The sequence below is a fragment of the Diplotaxodon limnothrissa genome, linkage group LG1 (assembly GCF_057381915.1).
Source record: "Diplotaxodon limnothrissa isolate DT_005_m linkage group LG1, D_limnothrissa_male_GT1.1, whole genome shotgun sequence".
In the NCBI taxonomy this organism is placed as follows: Eukaryota; Metazoa; Chordata; class Actinopteri; order Cichliformes; family Cichlidae; genus Diplotaxodon; species Diplotaxodon limnothrissa.
In genome coordinates, this window is record NC_140596.1 from 24,618,407 (window position 1) to 24,642,783 (window position 24,377).

At 38.9% G+C, this 24,377-nt stretch overlaps 1 protein-coding gene across 1 annotated transcript in view; it reads right to left on the reverse strand.

Annotated features, from left to right (window-relative positions):
* Positions 1-7,617: 7,617 nt before the first annotated feature.
* Positions 7,618-24,377, reverse strand: part of cdh16 (cadherin 16, KSP-cadherin) — a 28,460-nt gene continuing 11,700 nt past the window's right edge. Inside the window, exons 8-17 of the mRNA XM_085355657.1 lie at positions 22,229-22,379; positions 21,031-21,243; positions 20,551-20,627; positions 18,783-18,974; positions 12,828-13,069; positions 12,620-12,750; positions 12,189-12,428; positions 10,017-10,133; positions 7,905-8,021; positions 7,618-7,718 (exon numbers count right to left, since the gene is read on the reverse strand). Of these exons, the coding sequence (XP_085211783.1) occupies positions 7,618-7,718; positions 7,905-8,021; positions 10,017-10,133; positions 12,189-12,428; positions 12,620-12,750; positions 12,828-13,069; positions 18,783-18,974; positions 20,551-20,627; positions 21,031-21,243; positions 22,229-22,379 (1,581 nt within the window). The remainder of the gene's footprint in view (positions 7,719-7,904; positions 8,022-10,016; positions 10,134-12,188; positions 12,429-12,619; positions 12,751-12,827; positions 13,070-18,782; positions 18,975-20,550; positions 20,628-21,030; positions 21,244-22,228; positions 22,380-24,377) is intronic.

Sequence of the window (24,377 nt, forward strand, 5' to 3'; positions counted from 1 at the left end):
TCTGTGTTTAAACAGAGAAGAAGATTAAAATCAAGTTATTAAAATAACATTAATACAAAAAATTAAAAACTACTAAGAAAAAAAGCTGCTGACAACACCACTTCTTAAAAATCCTTTTTCTATGGTTAAAAAACCCTGTTTATGCAACTTAGTGTAAATAAACCATCTATTAACATCCTGAAGCTGGCAAATGTAGCTGCTGGAATTACTATAATTTAAGAGGGAAAGTGGTTATAGCAAAAATCCCGGGGGTTGAATCCTGTTAGGCAGTATCTGCATAGTGTTAACTGCTATTGACTTCACTGTAAATAAAACACACTGAACTTTTACTTTCCTAGTCCAACATTTGAGTCCAGCCTTGCTATCAGCTGTGACATCTTTGTTGTAAGGTGAATGTAATTTATCCAGTTTTATACCACTAAAGTACCACCAACATCCGATCCTTCATATCAAGTTATGACACTGTCATATACTGGGTTGCCTGTGTTCAGCGGGTGGGCGTTGCGTAGGTTGCCATAAATGGCAACAAATGTGCAAAAGGTGGGGTTACATCGCCTTTCAGTTCTGCCTTGAATTTGTAAATGGAAAATGAAGCAAGAAGTGCTCCATGTGCAAATTATAGTCTCATGGAAGACAGTCCCATTGTTTAGATACAAAGTAACCAGTTAAATATGTATCATAGAAAAAAATGCAATGTTTCCATCCAAGCTGTTGTAAAGAAAAAAAGTGACAGAAAATAAACACTGAATTCTTTCATAACTACAGTACTTAAGTAATTGTATTTATTTGCATTCCACCACTGCATGAGCAGAGCTGTAACAAACAGGATTAAGAGTTTCTCACGCTGCCCAGTGACAGTGTTATGTGAAACAACACAGCCTTGCAACCTCTTACAATCACAGGTCGTCTCCACTCACCCCAGTTTTAAAGGCGAAGGCTGGAACATGCAGTCCTGTTCGTTAAAGTGCCACAGTGAGTCCCAAAGCTCTGCCAAAGCAGCTGTTAAAGTGGGGTTACCATAAAAGTGGACAGCTGGAGCACATCGGTCACAGTGATGTGCCGTAACACACCAATGATTGTGTTGCTGTTATGCAGCACAATTCTTGTCAGTGAATCAATTCCCTGTCCAAATGGAAAACCTCTAACCTTTCTCAACTGCCCCTTAATTGCAGGCAGTTTATATTGGTCAAACATAATTAGCTGAAAGTGCACAGAGATGCTGACACAACTGGCTGCAAGTTTATTCCCACACTCTGCAGACCATTTATTGTCACATTTATTGAAGTCATTTTGCAGGGAGAAAGTCAGTGTTTTTGACATTTTGGAGTTTCCATTAGAACAGTGCCAACAGGATGCAGATGTTGAACATGCTCCTTTTTCCAGATTGGTGGAAGTTTTTTCTATTCCAGAGGTATTTAAAAGGAAGAGTGCAATGCAGTCAGTGGTGTCAATGATTAAAAAATAAAGAAGGCAAAAGTGTTACCCTCCAGGTGAAATGCAATCATACTGCAATCAAAATTCAAATGAGCACATTATAGGAGTAGGATCTCCATACTTCAGCGGTGTGTGACGGTATCATGAATCACTCGGATAAACATGAACTGGTCTCTTTTTCCACAGCCTCTGAGTATAGGCTTTTAATACTCTAAGTTGTTTTATTATGTATGTTGTATTCTTGTACAGCACTTTGGTCAACGCTCCTGTTGTAATTAAATGTGCTATATAAATAATTAAAATATTAAACTATTATTAAACTATAGCTGCATCACAGCAAATACAAATTGGATTTCATGCCTAAATCTTCTCAAATCCACAGGAGACTGAGATGTTTAAATTGATTAAATGTGCATCAGATACAGACATTTTAGGCTTATAATAGAAATAGATGAAAAATAGAGGATTTCTTGTTAACTGACCTTTGGCTGATCTCTGCTTAAGGGACATGTCAATAAAACAAAAGATATAAATTTGTAACTATCTAACTTTAACATCTTTCAAATTATTTTCAATAAGATGAATGGCAGCTTTAAAAAAATGTTTATTATTATCGAAACATTATTATTTTCTTGTTATGACCATGCTATAAATATCCTAAAATTAAGAAGAGTGAAAAGTGCAAAATAAATGAAGTTGTTATTTTATCCAGCTAAATAAATGTAACAGTAACTAGCCTGTTGCAGCATGACACGACAACGCTGTAATATTAAAAGCTGTATTGTGTTGCTTTGAATGGTTAAACCCCTTTTCAGTTATAAAAAGTGTACACAGAAACTAAGGCCATGCATTATCTTACAGTATACAATTACACCAGGGATTATAACATTTAGTCCTTTTACTGAATATTCTGTGAAAAAAGTATCCTTTGGCATTGCTATAGCAACGCCATGCTTATGTTCCCGGATGTGCACTACACAAGCTCAGACATGTCTGAGAGCAAGAGCAAGATGTCAGACATGGTAAAGGTAATAGCTCCTGGTAATCAAAGGAACTATTTCGACAACCTGCGGCCCAACAGTAAACAAAGCTCCACTGGTTAAAAAACTCGACCCAAAATACAACAACCCAGGTAGAAATAAGTTAAGTTACTTTGGTTAAAGTGTTAAGCATTGATGTTATACTATTATTTTAAATTTCTGGGGAAAACACCTAGGCTACTTTCATGCTGTGTCACTGCTACTTCACTGTAATGGTGCTGGCACCTTTTTTCAACAGATTCACACTTTGTATTAGTAAATGCCATCAGTGACAGATGCTGACTGGAAAAGAAGGATGCAAAATACTCAGGTTAGACTTATGAATGCTGCTGCCTGCAATCTGAAAGCATCAATAAAACATTGTTCAGTATTTTTTTATTCTATTCTATATCGTTAGCAATATAGTCAACCCTAATATTTTTGAAATATGGTGATGTCATTTTTGGGGGCTATATTGCCCAAGCCTGAGAGAAACTAAAGCCAGTGCGGAAATGTGTGAAACCTGCATTCTTTCTTAGTGTCCAGCAGAGGGCGACTGCTCTGTCTGCACATTATAAAGAAAACAACAACAACAAAACCTTTTTAAATTAACTAGCTGATTAGACAGTTTAGTTTCAGTTGTTAGTTTCATGCCTTACTACAGTATCATGTTAATTTGTAAATTATTGTATTGTGCAGCATAAAATAAAGACAATAAATCAGGGTCTAATTTGAGGTTTAGCAACCTTGTGTTTGATGAGTTGCCTTTGAGCCTGCAGTGTCCTCTGTTTTTTTCTTTTTTTTTGGCTGCAGAACCATAATAGAAAAGAAAAAAATGAGATGGTGAAAGCCAAATTGCCAAACTTGAAGCTTCAAAGGAAGAGTCCACAAGAACAGCTGATAGTGGTTATGCCTAGTTGTGTGTATTTGTTGCAGGAATAGTTGTACTTGGACTTGTGTTTGTCTCCTTCTCATAAAAGAAGGATCTCTCATGAGATGTTTGGCTGTGGGAAATAGAGGGCTCTTAAGCACCTAGCTCCCCCATCAGACTGTCAGAGCTAACTAAAAGCGTAAAACTGTGGCAATAACGCTAAAATAATGAGATGACAGATTTCTAATTAATTAACTAACCTTAGCCTAACTGCAGAGGTGTTTGTTTGTAGCCAATATGTGAAGCCTCTTCACAAAGACCTCTTCAGCAAGAGCACAAACATATTGCATCAAAATTATAATAATAGAAGACTGATACACACATAGCATGTCTAACAGCTACAGATGGGGAAACTGTTAAGTTTGGATCCAAAGTGAACTACAGTGATCTTAAAACAAGCTTAAAATAGCCAAAGCTGTGGGGAAACTCAGACCAGAGGGAGGAGGGATTAGGAAAAACACTCGACTGTGTCGGTAACTGAGCAATGGAAAACCGGCCAGCCACTTGGGGAAAACCGTCCACTGCTCTGCACTCTTTCTGTGCTTTCCTGTCTGTTTGTATGCAGTGAGTTATCTCTCGTTTCCCAAGATTGCTTGAAGTAATTTGAAATCTCACCCCACATCTTTCCGTGGCCTTGCACTCCAAATCATCCAGCTGAGCCATCCCTGACATCTGAAGATTTACGGGAACACATCAAGGCTAAAGTTGAAGGCTATTACCACCTAACGTTTGACCCCATGTCACAAGCTAATCCCTACCCCACTTCTTTCTCATCTGCCTCAGGGTGGTTGTCAGTTTTTTGTTTTCTTTTTTAACTTTGAGCTTGCTTTGATTGGAACAGTTAGCCAGAGATATAAACAGACTAATATAAACGCGCAGTGTGTGCGTAGGCCATCGTAAGCATCGTCTGTGTATCTGGTGAGTCAGTGCACATTGAAAATGTTTAGTTAGGCGAGCATTCAGTTTTTATACTCGTGTTTTGATGGAGAATATGTAATTTTTGGATTTATTATCAAGTTTTTTTTCTATTGTTGCTGTATTGTCTTTAAATTTCATGATGCCCAGAATACTAAATGTGTGCAATTTAGTTCACAATAGTCTACCATCTAACCTGGGAAACAAATTTAAAACGAAAACAACTGCTACTGTAGAAATGTGTATTCCATTTTTATTTTCTATCTGTCATTTTTAAATTCCAATATACACATTTCATTTAGTGAGAAAATAACTGTATTTTCAGGTATGTGTACCTAAAACATATATATTTTCCAGCTGAAAGTGACTCACAAGATTAATAACGCAGTTCTTAATCAGTTTGATGGAATATTTGGTCACGTCTAAATAAGCAGTGCAGCATCTTTTTAAAGATGTAAAGCTTTGTCTTTTGTGAATGAAAGCTGGGTGACTTCACTGGACTCTCCTGCATGAATGTCATACAGTGGACCTTGCTGAGCTATTCATAGCAGCACTATGGTCTGAATATAGCTTTGCTTGCCGGTTTGTTCGTCTAGGTCAGCATTTGAAAAGCCTCAATTACAGAAACTGGAGCATGCTGCTAATGCAGTTACAGTCACAGGTCAAATTTAGGCTGTCTCATGAGATGAAAAGTGGTTTGGTTTATAACTTGGAAGACAGTATGTTGCCACAGGAACTGGCTGATGATTCATTCAGGTATAAGAGGCTCGTATATGTGAATAATATAATATCATACTAATAGAGCTAAATACATACAATCCTAACTGCAAAAAACTTGGGACACTGTGGAAATTGTAAATAAAAATCTAGGAACTGATGAGGTGAGCAGTTGCTCAACTTTTTAGAGACAAATGTTGTCTGATTTTTGTGTGATATCGGACTCTAACTGCTTAACGGTCCTTTGCTTGATTTTCTTTTTTCTTTGCGGTATTTTTTTTTTTTTCAGTTGGTAAAAGGTCTGGCCTGCAGGTGGGCCAGTTCAGCTCCTAGAGCACGGGTGGGCAATCTCAGTCCACGAGGGCCGGTGTCCCTACAGGTTTTAGATGTGTCCTCGAACCAACACAGCTGATTTAAATGGCTAAATTAGCTCCTCAACGTGTCCTGAAGTTCTCCAGAGGCCTGGTAACGAACTAATCATGTGATTCAGGTGTGTTGACCCAAGGTGAGATCTAAAACCTGCAGGGACACGGGCCCTCGTGGACTGAGATTGCCCACCCCTGTCCTAGAGTCTTCTATTACAAAGCCCTGTTGTTTATCGGGTTGTCTAGCGTTGTCTTGCTGTAATATAACAAGTAATGTAACAAGATTGTCTCTGAAAAAAGACGTCTTCTGGATGAGGGCACATGTTCCTCTAAAATGGTGCTAAGATTGTGCCTCTCCAGATGTGCAAACTTCCTGTTCCATAGTTACACCCACGCAGACTTTTGAACTAAGCACTGTTAACAAGCCAGGTGCTCCCTCTGTTCTTTAGTCTAGAGCAGGCCTCGAGGGCCGATGTCCTGCAGGTTTTAGATGTGTCCTTGAGCCAACACAGCTGATTTAAATGGCTAAATTACCTGCTCAACATGTCATGAAGTTTTCCATAGGCCTGGAAATGGATGAATTGTTTGATTCAGGTGTGTTGACCCAGGGTGATACCTAAAACCTGCAGGACACCGGCCCTTGAGGCCTGGAGTCTCCCACCCCTGGTCTAGAGGATGTGGTATCCATGTTCTCAACCCAGCTGGTCGCGACACAGGTCCACCCCTCCCTGAGACTGGTTCTGCTGCAGGTTTTTTCCTGTTAAAAGGGAGTTTTTCCTTTGGACTATTGCCAAAGTGCTTGATCATAGGGGTTATTTTGTCTGTATGTATTACTGTAGGGTCTGCTTTAGGGGAATGTTGTTGTGATTTGGTGCTGTATGAATAAAAATGAATTGAACTGGAAAAAGAATTTTCATTTTAGAATTCCATTAATTTAATAAATTCACTGTTCTGTGGTCAGATTCATCCGATAGCTTTCCACTCTGCTTCATCCCATTTTAAATGTGCTTTGGCTCAAAGGTGTTTATGGATCATGATCACATATGGCTTCTTCTTTGCATGATGGAGCTTCAACTGCCTTTCTGGATGGTACACTGAACTGTTGTTCCTGAGCCCATGCAGTTATTGCCATGACAGAATCACGCCTATTTTTAATGCTGTGTTGCCTAAGGGCACAAGGATAACAGGCATCCAATGCTGATTTTCAGCCTTGTTGTTTGCACACAGAGAATTTTCCAGAATATTTAAATCTTTTGATGATGTTATGTACAGTAGATATGATGAGATGTTCAGTGTCATCACAATTTTACATTGAGGAACATTATTCTGAAATTGTTCCACAATTTGTAGATGCAGTTTTTTGCCTCTCTGAAATGCCCAATCATGTAACTGATTGTTTTTGCTTTTTAGTTACGTATTTACACTCTTTTTGCAGACTTTCATTGTCCTGCCCCAACATTTTTGAGACATGTTGCTGCCATCAAATTCAAAATGAGCTAATATTTTTCATGCAATAGTAAAAAGTCTCAGTTTAAAGATTTGTTATGTTTTCTTTGTGGTATTGTGAATAAAAGTTGTATTTATAAGATCTGCAAATGATTGCATTCTGGATTGGGGTGTAAATAAATTATGCAGATATACAGCACTTAAAACATTTTTTATTTCTACTCATGTGTTAAGTAACATAAAATCACATGTCAGCATTGAGAGGCACACTTTCCCCACACTTTTGTATTTCCAGCAATTTTTTTTATAAGATTCAAAGAAATGGCATCATAGTTTTATGATCAGATGTGTTTAACATAATGAGTAACGTGTTACAAATTACAAAAGCGTAAGATCAATGTTACAAAATAATCCCTTTTAGAAAAATGTTTCTCTTTCATGTAACATTATCTTTTACTTCTTATGTTTTAGAGAGATTTTCCAGCACAATTAGTAACTTTTCTTGTTACAGTAACTGGGCACCATTTTAAGAGATATTAACCGCTCTACAGCAATAACAAAAGACAGACAAACTTAGAAGATAAACTCACATCATGTGCAAGCACAGACCTAAGCACGTAACATACATCAGAGCTCTAGACTAAACTAAAACATAGTTTGCATACATATGAACTTAAAACTGCAAGTGAAGTGTACATTCATTTTAAAGACATTCACGGTCACGTAATGAATTTATTGCCCTGAAACAAGATTGTCATGTTTGTCCCATAAGTAGGACAATACAGTGTAGTTAGATTGACATCTTAAGGGGAACTCTCTCCTGGTTAGTCTTGCTTGGCTCTTTGGGGTTCTGGTAGGACAGTCTCACAAATACAACAATGAGGATCACTCCTGGAAGGGCAAAAAATCAACACTGCATTTACATCACAGTTTTATTGCTAATTTAGATGCAACTCCAAGACCTCTCAAAGATGATTAAATCCTACTTTTCTAGATTTTATAATAAGGCATATATTACATTCCCACTTATTTTTAAATAGACTTTAATAGTAATCAAACAGCTTTTGTCCTGCTTACCTATGACTGCAAAGGTGCCAAGCAAAATGCCGACTGCAGACTGTATAGTTGGCATGCCCTCCAGCTGCTTGGCAGCCATTTTGCAGTTTCCTCTGACATTGCAGGGGCACACAGTCACTAACAGGAGAGATAGCAAACACACAACTCACAAATCAGGGATTTTTAACACATCAAAACAGGGTTTGATTCAGGATTGATGTGTCGTCTTGTGATTCCTTGACAAAATTTAGGTTATGCATAACGTTTTTACTATAAATACAAATACTGGATGTTATAACCAGTGGATTTAGATAGTCAAATATCAAGCAAGGAATCACATATGGCATTCATTAAAAATAGTGCAGGTGTATTAATGTAATATCTTCATAGGGATTTAAAGGCTCATTTTCAGCAACCATTACTCAAGTTCCTAATCCCGACCTATCATATTTAAAGGCTGACTGGCCATTTGAGAAAGAAAAGAACTATGTTAGCACATATTGAAGATGCAGTAAATTTATCTAGTTGCTTGTGAGGGGCATAAAGTTTTGGAGTCACTTGATAATTTCAAAACAACCCATTATAAACCAAATTTTCTTCTCCAGTTATATTGTGTGTGAAAAAGAAAGATTTCACAGGTCTCCATGTAGTCCTGTGGGGAAAGAAATTATTCAACAGCTTGTAGAATCACAGCAGCAATAACTTGAAATAACCATTTTCTGTATGACTTTAACAGTCTCTCGCATTGCTACACATATTATGTACACTATTTCAGTTGGGTTACAGTCTGGACTTGGGTCACAAGACAAGTGCTTGGGATCACTGTCTTGTGACCAAGTTTTAGTCACATATGACCCTAGAATGCTTCATCTGTTGTGAATCCCCTGGTCCTCCTCTGCCAACCTGCCATTTCCTCTCTGTTGTGTCCTGTTTTTTCTCCCTCTCTCTCCTTTCTGTGTGTATTGTGTGTATGGCTTAACTCTATCAGTTTGTTTTAGAGGGGAGGCTCTGCCGTGCTTCCCTCCTCTGTATGCAACTGGCTGTTGCTTTCCTAATACTCAAGGCTGAAGAAATCCCTCAGTCATTGCCAAATCATTGCGCTTACCATGGTGTTTGACTCTTTTGGTCGTCCCTTGTGCAGATGCTCCCAGTCCTGAGACTCCCTGTGATGAGCCTCGAGTGGTTTTTACCCACGAGGAGAAATCTGTGGCTATCTTTGTTTGCCCCTCCACCAGCTCAACTCAGACATAACTACCTTGCATAAATCCCTGTTTACTTGGAAACCAGCAATAATCCTGCTGAACTTTTACCTTTCTGTTTGAGTCCAGGTCTGAGTCTGAGCCTTGACATCATCATCCCTCCACCACTTTGCTAGACAGCTGGTATGAGATGTTTGTGCTGATATGCTGTACTTAGTGTTTACCAAATGTGGCACTGTGTATTATGGCCAAACAGCTTCACTTTGGGCTCATTTCTCCAAAGTACACAGTTCCATAAGTCTTGGAGTTTACTCAAACGAAGTGCTGCAAACATAAGCTGAGCTATGTTCTTTTTAGAGATAAGAGAATTGTACTGTCATGAACATCAATATTTAGAAGAGTTTTAGCTCTTGCGTTTTGTTGGAGTTTCTCATAACGTTGCACAGTCTGACCATGGGAGGAATTTGCTGGTACGTGTGTGTCATTGTATTAACACACATGTAATCTCTCCAGACCAGCAAGCAGGCAAAACCTGTGCTTTTATAACGGTGCGCAGATGTGTTGATGATCAGTTAAGTGCATTTGAGTAGCAGCACTATGGAGATGTACTTAGCTTTCCACAGTACTGCATAGGCTCATGTGAAAAATTTCTTTTTCATGTGACTGTAGTTTATCCTAACCAGTGTGCAAGATGTGTGATGCTGTGTTATGAAATGTCAGAATGGTTATATTAGGCAGAACACAATCTTAAGAGAGCTGTGTAATCACGAGCCTGGAAAAATCATTTGTAAAGCACCATTGCATCATTAATAAACAAGAGCAGCGCTAGGACAAGCTGGCACACTGGGGTTGATCTCTATTGATTGTTCCAGCACTCTTGTCCCAGAACCTCTATGTACTCGCTTTAGCTTATCAGCAGAGGTGTCAGCATTACCTGGCAAGTGTATGAAGGTGCTCCTGGGAGGAGAGCTGCTGTCAGAGATGGTGAAGGGCACGATGTAGACATCAGGGGGCAGGTATGGGATATTTAAGGACAGGTTGGTGTGAGTATCTGAAGGACAAAACACTTGTTAGTTGGTGCAGAAAAGTGATAGAGACTGTTTTATACATCACATTTATGATGACTTAACAAAATAACAAATGAACCTGGTACTTGTCAGCTGTGAAAATCTGTTCAATTTAAAAGCCTTATTTTTCTGTTGCATCCAAAAGTGGTCAACAACAACTATTTTTATGAAAAAAATGATCACATACAACAAGTATACAAGTACTTTTTAAGTTCTAATAACCGAAGGAAGAAAAACCCAGGCCAAACACATCCATACAACTGTATGAATAAAGAGCAAGCAGAAAGACTCTGATGGGGCTCTGTATGGAGTGGTCTGGAGCCTGTGACTCTTTATCTTATCTCTGTAAATCAGGCTAAAACACAAGCCTGGCTGCATGACGTAAGAACCCTGTCCTGTAAAGAGAAGCATATTATCAAGCTGTTTGAACTCTTATCTGATAGTCTTAAACTGTCCGATTGCACCTTAGCATCATCCCCCTTCATGTTCCATTTGTCAGGTAGGGAAACATGACCTGTGCAGCACCTCTGCAGAGGCTGTTAATGTCGATCTATTTATCCTCTGCCTGCACTGTGTCAAATCTGACGTGACATTTTATAAGTTCGAAGTGTGACCAGCCACCTACCCCGACCAGAGCTATTCTGAAAGCTTGTGATGAAAAAGCATTTCCCCTTACAGCTATGAACAGCCATTAAGAGCATGCGAAAAAGGAACATGAACATGCCGTTTGATTAACTGAATGTCTTCGGTGAAAAGAACTGTCACTCAGCTTCCCAAAAGACTTGAGATGAATGGCTGTACTACTCATGCACACACAGATCTGCTCTTTCATTCACTGGAGGTTGATGTAATTGTAATTTAAAAGAAAATAAAAAAAATAGACAAGTTTGCTGCAAAATCAGACAGACAAAAGCACACATTTATTGCTAAAACCATTACTGACTATGACCAGGTGCAAAGCATTCTGGGAAATTCCTATTTTAGGCTCCATTAGTTGGCAGGAAACCAGCGGTGACGTGAAAGAAATTACAGACAAGATATAATTACAGCTGGGCTCAATCAATACCAACAGGAACAGGAGAGTGAAAAGGCTAAAAAAAAACTGAGAGGGAAGCGGTTGAGCTGTGTGAATGACTTAATGACAGACGTCATTGCAGTAAATAGTTTGTATTCAGTGAGCACAACACAAGCAGTTACAAAAAAAAAGGATAATTATAATATATTATACCTAGCATCTCATATAAGACTGGAGATGTTTTTCAGGCAGAAAATAAATCAGGGCATTTTGCACATCTCTACTCTTGATGGCAATTCACTGATTTTGATTCATGTAAGAAAAATAATGCAAAACATTTGGCACACTGTGGAAAATTAGATGTCCACTGGCTGTATTCAAAATTCGATTTATCCCCTTCACAAGATCCATTTGGCTGGAAGGCAATAACTTGTCCTCTCCAACAAATTAACTTCCTTATGCTCGACATTAATCAGAGCAGATTATCAATTTACACAGACAAGAAAGACACACCATTCACGTACACCTTCACAAACTGCCTGATAGGGTCTAATTTTTCCATGTTACAGAACTCAGGTCAGCAGCTTTGGCTCACATCGTCTACTGTTACTAGATAGAGCTTTTTCAAGGCTGGTAATCTGACTTGTTACTTTTGGAAAGGGGGTTTAGTGGTGATTCATTTCACTTAGTGAAGACTCTTTTCAGTTATGATTTGTGGGCCTATTTGAGCTCACTGTTACATCCACTCTGGCTCACTTTCAGACCATGTTGGCAACTAAAATCATCTGACTTCACCTTTCTGAAAAAAAAAGATAACAGAACAACTTTCAGTCCAAGTTTGGAAGGTAGAAAAAAACTATTTAAATTTTTTTGAGTATTTTTGGTTACATACAATTTATCAGAAGCCGCTTAGGGGAGTTTCTTCTAGCAGTAGTACATTATTTATTCCGCCTGTCTTTTCACTGTGAATCACATTGTATGCTGTGCGTTGACTGGACCTTTACACAGTTTGTGTTCACCCTACCATTAATAGGTGTTAGCTTCCAGTTACGTCGAACTGTGACATCGCTGCGGAGGGAGAAATTAAGTCGTCCTCCATGCTGCGGTCCATCACTGTCCCGTGATGCAAGCACCAAAGCTTGGTCCTCTAAGCGAGGTGTACACAGGTACTTCCAGGAGTAATCTCCTACCAGCACTGGACTGTTGTCATTCACATCCAGGATATAGACAGTCACCAGGGTGGACGCAGACAGGGAGGAGTTTCCTAAGATGTAAAAAGATGCTAAAAAACCAAACTGTTGTACATTAGACTTTTTAACATATGAACATCAGGTTTCCCCAGACATGAAGTAAGCCTTAAAGAAAAAAATAATTGACTATATCTATGCCTTGGAAACTGAGTCTGCCTTTAATCAAACCGTTGTGTTGCATACTCAATGATGGAAATGATCTTACGTCCATCCACTGCAATGACCTCCATGGTGTACGTGCTGTTCTCCTCCCTGTCCAAGGCCTGCACAGTCTTTAGCTCACCAGAATACTTCCCAATTGAAAAGTATTTCTTGGTGTCCCCTTGAAGAGAATATCTGTACCAGGAAACATCCATAGCTCTGTAAAATTGAAAACATGGAATTTCACACCCCTCCCAGCTTAAATTAGTTACCTTATTGGGTGAGAATCGGGGTCGTAACCTCGGATGGTGGCAATAACCCGTCCTGGTTCTTCCCCTTCTCTCACAGTCACCTCATAATGGCTTTGAGACAAGATCGGACCCTCGTTCACATCGTCAACATAAATGGAGACCGTTGCTGTGGATGCGGGGCCGTACCGGCCACGGACTAAGGCAACTGGATTCTGGGCACTGAGCACGAGAATGTACTCACTCTCGCGCTCAAAGTCCAACACCTGTGAAAAGATGCGTGCACACAACAAGTTTCACAAAGTGTTATTTAAGTATTACTTAATTTAACTCACAACATTGCATTAGACAACTACCTACACAATAGAAGAAGCAGAATTTGCAAAGTACTGCGTAAGCAAAACTTCACAGAAAGAGAAAGCAATAAACACAATCACATTCAGAGTGAGCGGAAAGCCAATTTCAGATCATTAAGAAAGAAATCAAGAATATTGATTACTGGATGAAGCATGGCAGCAATACAGGTAAATGCAAGGGATAGACATATTTGTGTGGTCTATCCTTTTCTGTATTGATTTACATGAAACAAATCAGTGACGAGGACTCTCTGTTAAGGTGTTTGTTCACTGCAGCTGCGTCACTCAAGCCCAAGTTTCTCAGTCACTTTTATAATAACTTTTCTGTTTAATAAGCTACATGCCGTTCATCCATCCATTTTCTTCTGCTTTTCTTCAGCTTATCCAGTTCAGGGTCGCTGGGGGTGCTGGAGCCAGGCCTAAGTGTCGTATGGTGTGACGCAGGCATTGATATATTTTAAAAGTATTAAGTGGGGTTTTTTTTCAGTTCCAGGTTGGTCCTTGAGTTAAAACAGGCACTGCTGATGCTGTGCCCTACATTACTCTTTCATATGAGCCTAAATGTGATAAAAGTAGATTTATTTTTGAAGGTTCAAGTGTAACCACACTAAACAGAGAGTCAAAAAACAGCATGTCCTTTTTGCCAGCAGGAGAGGGACACAGTACACCCCCCTTGTGTGTCTAGTCCCCTTATCTTAGGCCCAAGGAAACTGGATTTACTGGCAGTGTTACTATATTTCTAGACAGTGTAGATACAGAGGGAAAAAAAAACAATTGATTCAGTGAGCCACCAGTGAAAGATTTTCCATGATGCTGTTTGAGCAACTAGGGCATGACAGTGGAAAAGATAGTACATTATAAACTGAACACACTGCTTTATTGTTGAAGTTAAGACTTTCATTCTCTAAATTTATGAAAGGGGATAAAATTAATTTAATAATAATTTAAAAAAAACCAAAAAACCTAGCCATGAATATTAACAACTTTGTTTTATCCTCTGGGGTGACAGCATGTGCTATTTATAGGTCCAAATATTGGAAGTAGCAGTTTCACAGTGATAGGATTACCATAATCTGTGCACTAAAATAGTAACTTGAACCTTCTGACTCTGATTGTAGGATTCAAAAAATAGTTTCACAGTGGGATGATGAAAAGATGGGAAAAGACTGTGATTTTACAGATTTTAGAGGCAAAACAACCCAGCTGAAGGAAAAACGAATCCCATCCCTCAGTCTTTATTACAACTGGGCACAACTGATTTCATTCGGTGTAATCTTTTGAATCCTGCCCTGAAGCTTGTTTTTGTTGTCAGGATTTGCCAGTAAACATGTTTTCTTTTTTCCCCATAAAACAAGACATCGGCAAACTGGCACTGCCTGACATCATCCTGCTGAGTACACGTGTCTTTGTTACCAGGGAGAAAAAAAACGCACACCTTGGAGAATAGATGAGTACTGCTGTTAACTGGAAGTGACACACCAAACTGCTCAGTGTGTGTCAGCGCATGAGAGCATGTGTATGGACCCTGGCGTTACTCACCTGATGATGCTACTCTTTTTTGAATTAAGTGCCTTTACAGTAGCATCATGTTCTTGCTGTAAATAGTTATTAGCTTAAATTACAGTAATACACAATATTTAAACACCACCAAAATAAATATCCTCATATGTTTCATAAAAACATCAATGTCTACCACATTTGTGTATTTGTAATAATTTGATACACATATTGATATACATAAAACTGTAAAAGCAACAGTAGTGTATCTCTCTTCAAAACGTGATGGGTATCACCATTTAACTACACATTTACACATCCGTTTATTTCTTCTGTCTTTACAGGCTAAACTCTTGAAGGGATAACAATGTTTACTAGATAGTTTTGATGCTATGCAGATAGCGAGATAGATTTTTAGTCTCTCTTGGTGTAAGAAAAATAGTGAGGCTGGTCAGAATGAACTGTTTTGCACACATACATACCTATACAATGCCCGGTCACTTTACTAGGTACACCTAATAGAGACGTCTGTCCAACTGCTCATTCACAGAAATAAATCAACCAAAAACTTTGCAGCAACTCAGTGCATTTGAGCATGTAGACATAGTTAAGACGACCTGCTGAAGTTCAAACTGAGCATCGGAATGGGAAAGAAAGGCAGTTTAGTGACTTTGAATGTGGCATGATTGTTGGTGTAAGATGGGCTGGTCTGAGTAAACCAGTAGCTGCGGATCTACTGGGATTTTCCCATGCGACCAACTGTAATGTTTACAGGGAATGGTCTGGAAAAGAGAAAAATCCAGTGAGCTCTCTGAGTGAAAATGACTTGTTGATGCCAGAGGTCAGAAAAAAATGGGCAAACTGTTTTGAGCTGATAGGAAGATAAGAGTAACTCAGATACCCACTCGTTATAACTAGAGATGGCACGATACCACTTTTTTATGTCCGATACCGATACCGATATCATAAATTTGGATATCTGCCGATACCGATATGAATCCGATATAGTGTTTTTTAATCAACAAAACTGTTTTTAAAATATCTTTCTGCATTTTGTATAAGTTCATACTCAAGTTTAAAACAACAACTACACTAAAGCTATTCTGTTATACCTGTATGCAAAAAAAAAATATTTCATAGTTCAGCAATACTGATCAATCTAATAAACTTAAACCTACACCATCCTCCCTATTCTGGTATTTTAAAGAGTACTTAGCATAAATATTAAGCAACCTAACTAATAGGGTTCCAACTCCCAGCAACAACAAAAATAAATAAATAAAAAATAGGGAACCACCCCTCACGCTCCACCTCATGATGCTTAATCGACGTAATCAACCTTAATTTGATGCAGTGTGAAAAAAAATACACAGAAATCAATTCTTTTTCAAGAAATATTAAATAGATTCAACATCTTTCTTCAACAAAATTGCAGACTGCACAGATGGTACCTTCCCAAAGGAAAAAGTACTATAGCTTACTAGGGTATATTAGACTTAACAGTTACTATATACAATAATGGACTTCTATACATTTTACATCAGATTAAAACTTTGGGTGTAAGATTCAGATAAATATTAAATAATTAAAAGCTCGACATTTTAAATGAGAATAAGAAAGAAAAGTATGTCTTTGTGCCCCCTTTTTCCTGTTAATGCCCTATCGGCCCCCCTGGCTAAACTTTCCTAGATCCGCCCCTGCACAGTTACCAGCCGTCAGCTACGTAGAAAAAGATCCTGGAGTAGAAAGTAATAATAAATAAATTCTAACAACAGCTGATCAAGCTTAAACGTGCTGCTGTTGTTTATCCACTGGTTTCCTCTTTCTGGTGCAAAGTGGGCCAAAAGTAAACAAGAGACACGGACTCGCGACAGAAAAGCCGATCAGCTGATCATTAAGCAGTTTCATGATTGAAGTAGCAGCCGGAGAGCAGAGGCAGTCGGTTAAGCTTAATGCAGGAATGCTTTACAAACATTCAGAGATGGACTTACACACTTGCTTTACTTCTCTCGGGGATAACTTTGTCGGAGATGAAATGCCGGGTTGCTAGCGAAGCTCCAAATGCTATCCAGACCACCGACAGGTCCTGCATGCCACAGCCGCTCTATCACGTGATGCATACTGCTCCGACGTGCTAACGTTCTGAGGTGAGTTACGGCGTGTTGCAAGTTTTGTGAGGTGCTTTCGTGATATTTAATGGATCGGATTACATTTTTTATTTTTCTCCGATATCCGATCCAGTAATTTAGGTCAGTATCGGACCGATACCGATACGTAATATCGGATCGGTCCATCTCTAGTTATAACCAAGGTATACGGAAGAGTATTTTGTTAAACCTTGAAGCAGATGGGCTACAGCAGCAGATCACATGAATGCCAACTGTGTCAGCTGAGACGAGGAAACTGAGGCTACAATCCCCACAGGCTCAACTGGATATGCTGTAGAAAATGAGAAAACATTGCCTGGTCTGATGAGTTTGGGTTTCTGCTGTACCATTCGACTGAACATGAACATGAAAGCATGGCTCCATCCTATTTTGTATCAACAGTTCAGGCTGCCGGTGGTGATGTAATGGTGTGTGGTGATATTTTCTTGGCACAATTTGGGCCCCTTAGTACTTCAGTGCTACAGCCTACCTGAGTATCGCTGCTGAAAATGTTTGCCCTTTTATGGCCACTGGTTTCTTGAACATAGCGTCGACTTCCCTTTACTCAATTGGCCCCCACAGTCACCAGATCTTACATCATGGATGCAGTACCAACAAATTTGCTGCAACTGTGTGATGCTGTCATGTCAATATGAACCAAAATCATACTTAAGGAATGCTTTCAGTGCCTTGTTGAATCTTTGTCGTGAAGAATTAAGACAATCCTGAAGGTCAAAGAAGGTCCAACCAGGTATTAGCTAATGATGTGGCCAGTGAGTGTATATATTTATGAAACCAATAACTCAAACCTCTGATAGCCCAGTCTCACGTTAATTTCAACAGAAGTTCCAGTTTCTTTTACAGACTTTTTATGATTCATTTTTTAATTCAATGCGATGTCACCAATTTTTTCCACACTGATTTGATCCCATCCCTTTCGTTTAGTTCGTTCACTCTCCAGCCTGTGTGGTAAAATGCCATTAGTATCTGCTCACATAATCTAATTATTCATTTGGCTTTGCAATTTCTAATAATGAAATCGCTCTGCTTTCTAGTGCTGACCTCACCCTGTAATCTGGTGAATTAAAGGATTTGCTTAAGTGCATTTTAATCCACTGGGGCTTTACTTGTGGAAGATTTAAGCTTTAATTTTTACTACGGTAAGCTAACTAATCTACAGTATCCTTTCTGGTGATGCAGCGTTCGCTATAGTGATATCTCACAAGGTCAACGTAAGAGCTACTCATAGAGACAGGTATTTAAACTGCATGACATCACTTTTGAAAACAAGCCATTGTCTGTTAAACTGAAATAATAGATCGAGATCCATTTTTAGCTTTTGGAAATGCTCTGCTTTATCTCAGAGGGGCCTGTGCAGCTCACAGTTCAATCACATTCATCAACTCCCACAAGAGGTTGAAAATAATAGACTGTCGCCTGCCTGGCCACTCACAGAGTGCAGACCATTAGAGTATAGACACACACAGACACCACATGCCTCCCTAAAATGCCCTGTAGGATTATAGGAGGCAGGCGAAGGGTGATGCACCCTGGGGACAGGAGAGATTACGCCAATGTCGTGCAGGACTCTTTTTATTATAGGCATGCAGGACTAGAATTTTGACATTTCTGAAAATCCTTTTCCAACTGTCTTTCAATGCATAATATCTACATAGGGTGATATTAAAATCATGCATTTATAAAATGAGGTTAGTTTTCTGTGACTGTGAGTGAATAATCTCTTAGGACATGCACATGCTGCAAGGACAGATACAAGCAGCTATGCCAAAAATTGTCCTTGGCATTAATATCTGTGTCCCTAAGAGGAAATGATCTTTGTATTGTCTCTCCTCTCAAAACAGAAAAAAAAAAAAAAAAAGGAGTTTCATTCAGACTGATGGACCTTATATCATGTTTTTAGCTGATCTTGGTAGTCAAATGTATGAGTGTAGAGCTTCAGTGTAGTTGGTGTTGTTCACCTTCGACAGGACAAGTGTGACCTCATTGGTCTGCTTATCTGTCACTAATGAAAAGACGTCCTCTTCATCTCCAGACTCTAAACGGTAGTCCACCTGCCAGCTGTCTCCACCTCGAACATCTGCATCCCTCGCCAGCACAGCTGTCACTGTCGTACCCACCAGGGCATCCTCTGGGATGTGAAAGGGTCCGTACTGATGGCGAGAAAACACAGAGTGAATGATCACTAAGAAGAAAAAGACTATCTTTTAAAAAAGTGAAAAAGTGTATGGAAGCATTTTGCATTTTTAAAAAAAAGCAGATCTCAAATGTCTCAGCTCACACTAGTTTTCACTGACCTGACCCTCTTTAAGGAAAACCTCCCCTGCAGGAGTGCCTCTAGAATAGTTTTATAGGGGCGGCCATATAAAAATATGGTGGCACACCAAAAACAGAACTTTGACAGGGGCGCAACGAAGGGGGTGACGACGGGAAATCATGAGGGACATACAGATTGTTGGGTTTTTTTTCTCTAGTATTGAGGCACCAGTTGTTGTGAATTGGTGTTACATAAATGAATCTGGCTTTGCAATAACAGCCCCAGCGAATGCTAAATAATGATAATGATTATTTATTTCTTGTCAAGGCCACTGCAGCTTTTGCCAGCAAGTTGTTGATGTTAAGATTGTGCGGTCACCAATAAATGCCAGTGATGACCGATTGCCCAATTTTCTATTGAGACGATGGGTGACTGCATGTGACAATATACATTTGCCCCCTCTTGCCCCCCTGGTGTGAGCTGACCTTTATTTGTGAACCTCTCTGTGTTTAGACAGCCGTTTAATCTGCCACTCCTGGATGTCCTCTAGAGAAGCAACCATGCCTGTGATCTGGCTGCCCCATCCACAGGGTTGCTGAACCCAGTCCTGTCACCACTCACCTCCCACATCACCTCCTATAGGGCTGCACTGCCATGGAAAAAGCTGCACTACTCAGGCGTGACCTGTTCAAGAGCATTTTCCACCTCTGTGTTTGTGTGTCTGTGGTAGCGATTATCTAAGCAAGTGTGCATTTGTTTTTAACAGCATTGTAATGATCATCCAACAATGTTTGAAAGCTGTTTGATTAAAATCCCTAAGTGTCCATTACACTGGGCGTGGATGTAAAGAATAACACGGTGTCAGGTGTTATGTCAAATCTTTGATTGATCTGGACATTGATGTCAAAGCTCTGCAGTCGATTGGTTTCTGTCCTTGACCAAAATTAAACCTTCTTTCATAGAAAACCACTGGCCAATTACACAGTGGGCCTGGAGCTGCATTATTTATGATGCCATCCTCACAGAACTTTCTGTGAGATTGTAATGGCTAAGATAACACTGCTTCTTATACAATTTCTGCCATGTTAACGACACTGGATGGAGCTGTGTAATCGTGATGTAGCCTGCTGTAGATTGACCTATAAATAAATGAGTGGAAATTTGTCTCTAAAGAAAGCTTTATCAGATTAAACTCTAAAAACACTGTCCACTTGGAGTACAGAGAGCCAAATAAAAGTCTTCCAATAACATAATGCCATCTATATAAGCCTGAGATTAGTATCATATCTAGTTCCCCGCCAGGAAAATTAGATCAGTGACCTGCGAAGCGCGTTCACAGTCCAAAATCCACAGATGATGTTTAGCCTGCTATTTTTCCAAAGCTGTTGTTTATATTGCCCCAAACAGATCAATGCGTGAAAGGCGTCCTAATCTCTGTGCGCAAGTAACTGTTTGAACACGTGTTCTCGTACCTCGTGTTGGGAGAACACTGGTGGGTTGTTATTCTCATCCTGCACCGTCACAACCACAGTGCAGGAACTGTTCAGACCTGCCAGGGACAGGATCACAGCTTCTGTTAGTGACTCAGGTCAGCCCTTCTCACAAATTAAGAATGCTGAAGGAACAGCAAGTACCTCATGTTAGCCTTCGTCACACCCTGAGTCCATGAGTCATGCAGATCACATCATCTGTCACCCTAGAGGCTAACATATATACATCTCCTGGAAATCTCAAGGGAGGCTACTGACACACTTGCTCACAAAAGTAATTAACTTTTGCCTATTATAGTCATTATGAAAGATGAAATGTTTTATATATAATTGTCTCTGATGCACCTGTTTGTATCACTGCTATACTGCCTCTCTTTAACTCCCTAAAGTACAAGATAAACACCACCTTTTCATGAAAATTGGGTTATAGCTAAGGTTGTATTTTGCCTTATACATAGTCACCTTTGGCATCCTCAGCAGTGATGGTTAGAGTGTACTGCGGTGCCGTGCCCTCCATACTATCCGCTTGGACCGAGATGACCCCTGAGTCACGGTCCACTCTGAAGAGGGCACGAGGACTCTCTGGAATTTGTCCGACTAAGCGGTAGAAGATTCGTACATTGTCTGTCTTAGGGTCATCATTATCAGCCGCTTGCACTGTCAGGATTTCTGTCCCTGCAGGAAAAAATATATGAATAAAGAGGAGGAGGAGGCTTTCTGATTTATCATCAGAAGATATTTTCAGTTAGCTCTATAAAAAAGGGTTTTCTACACTGTTTAAAAAATGTAAAAAAAAAATGAAACAAAAAAATCCATGTTTGTTTTGTTTTGTTTTTTTAACCACAAATAGAATTTGACCATTTGACCATTTTGAAAATTATCTTTACATTTTATGTTTAAAAAATATGTATAATGCATATACAATATATACATTATTATGTACATGCTCTTTTTCTTTGGCAAATTTCAAATCTTTTTCAAGTTTGACTTCTCCTTTTCTCTCTTTTAACTCTTTTGTCAAGTAATAACAAGAGAAGCTAAAATGACAAGTCTCACAGCACACTGATTTAAAATAGGGAGAGAGTACAACAATAGCTTTCTCATATAATCCTCACTCAGTGATTCCATTTAGATTAACAGATTGCCCTGTGTAATTCATTTCCCCGAATCAGAATGTTTTAAAGCACCAACAAAAGCTTTTATGCCAAGGACCTGATACGTTACAACCCACCGTGTGCTTTTTAGGAGCACAGGAGGGGTGTTGGTGCTTCCCCTGTGTCCTGGCAAAGATCCCAATCTGCTTTCACAAAATGTATCTGGCGCTCTCCACCCTTTCATCACAACAACATTGCATCCAGGCTGTGTTTTTGCACTAAGCTGTGAAACAGTATAAAATAATTCTAGAAAATGACTATTCAAATTCACTGTGTTGCTTTATTATCATCATAATTTGTAAGACGAGTTTCTTTTAAAGATGTTTTACATGCAAGATTGTATTTTGGCCAAAGAAATAGTATTGTTCTTCCTTGGTGTGTGGTCTCAAAGCACACAGCCTGTGTGATGCAGTATCTAAATATTCCACTGTAATCTGATTAGTAGGACTTGCATGAGTGAAAACAAACAAACAAAAAAAAAAAATCATCCAAAACCTATATGTTACCTCGAGCAGCCAGTTCTTTCACCACAGTATGGTACTGTGCCTGTGGAAATGTGGGCCTGTTATCATTAGCGTCACCCACCATCACCCTCAGCTCCACAGGTTTGGCAATCTCCCTGCCGTCGGGACGCTCAACCACAATGCTGATATGAAACTAAGTAAGCAGAAAAGGTGAAAAAAGAAGAAAAAGCAGAGAGGGAAATATCTGGTCACATGTGGTACCCTTAACACTGTGGGTTACGAGTCACGCAACCCACGCTCCCATCAACTTTCTAGCAGCAGACCAAAAAAAAGGGATTACATGCCCAGTAGACTACTAACGACTGTAAAGTCTTCCTCTGTGCAGAGCATGATAGGATACATTTCTGCAATACGAGTAAACATTTACTTTTTGATCCTGGTTATACTCACGGATTTTGTTGAGATTCTGGTTTCCTAGTTTCTGTCTCATCTCATATCAGCCAATTTTTGCACATTTCCAGCTCAACCATTTCAGATTTGTGTAAGAATGTTATGGTCCAGTGAACATATACAATGAGTGCTATGAATTTTTTTTTCTTGCTTGAAGAAAGCAAAGGGAACTGAAGTCACATTCAATGTCTGCGTGCACAAATAAAAGATGATTCTGATTCTCATTCAACTAGCTTTTTGGTTTTTTTTGAAAAATTCTTTCACTTTCAGACTGTTTTGGAAACAATGTTTCAACATGAATATCTCAAAAACTTTTAAAGACAAAAACATGAAATTTTCACTGATCTTTCTTATCATCAAAATGAACCAGAATATGGAATTTGGGACAGATTCATTCAAAAATGTCTTAAGTATTGGCTAGATAAATATTAAATGTTCAGCATTTGTGCAAAGTCCCATATTGTAGCACACACTGATAAAAAAAAAACTGCACACTGCAATTCCTGAATGGTATTTAGTATGTATAAAAGTATGTAGAATAGATTTCAACAACTTAGTGACAAAAATGAAGAAAATACTATTTACTATTAAATAATAGCGCAAAGCTGTATTCAGATTAAGAGTCTTCTGGCATTTTGTGGTTCTTAAGCACTTTTCACAACTCTTAAAATCAAATATACAAATGTATCTTTTCTAACTTATTTTACCAGTGGTAGCAGTACACCAAACAAAATTTTACGTTTTTTCAAAGCCTTGTTGGTTTTCCGTAAATACTTTAATATATATAACCTTAAAAAACGTGTAAAAAAAGTCTTGAATAAATATAAGGGGAAGTCATCATATCAGTTTGAGCTTCCTGTTTGTGAGAGACTGTATTAAACCCATGAGACACCAGTTTAAACTTTCATTATCATTTTCAAACTTCCACTGAAAGGTCAGTGAAGAAAAAGACAGGGTAATGTGCTAGAACACTGCGTTTTAACAATAATCACATCACCCAATTGTAGCTCAGTCTTTCTGTGCTTTTCTTTGGTGCATCTGTGCCAGAATATTCTGCTCACTGAGTCATTCAAAGCTCACAGGAGTTTAGGTTGTCTGCAAAGCTTGAGAGCAAAATGCAAACACATGGACTTTAATTTGTAATCCTGATACAAAGGATGATCTTTCCTCGATCTAAAGTGAGACAGATTTGCAATGAAGAGTTTTAGATTCGCGATCTTTAAAGCCATTATACAACAATCCTCTTGTCACAGGCAGAATATGTTTAATGAATAGAGCACTTTTCAGGTTTTGGTTTGTAATTAGGCTGTGACTCAGTGCTCAGCTTTGCTGAAGTAATGTGTACCAGGGTTCCTACAATAAAAAAGCCATTAAGTTGTAAGTAATAGGAGAGTTAATTAAAAACAGGGACTTTCTTCCAATGAACAACATAAGAACCCTTTTAGGGACAATAAGCCTGGCACTTCTCATTGTTCAGCTTTTGAATTAATAATTTTGTCATCAGATGGTGAAAATACTTGTGAATGAATCACATCATCCTGCTAGTTTAAACATAAATGAAATGCACCTGTATGAAGAGTTTTTAAATCAGGGCAGTCTTTATAAACACATCAGCTGACAAACACACATCATCTTTGATATCAAAGTTTTCACGTACTGTGGGTTCAGAAATTGAAATATAGGGCTCAATCTTTAATAGAGGAATTTTTGACTCTAATCGTGAAATGTCATTTATTATGAG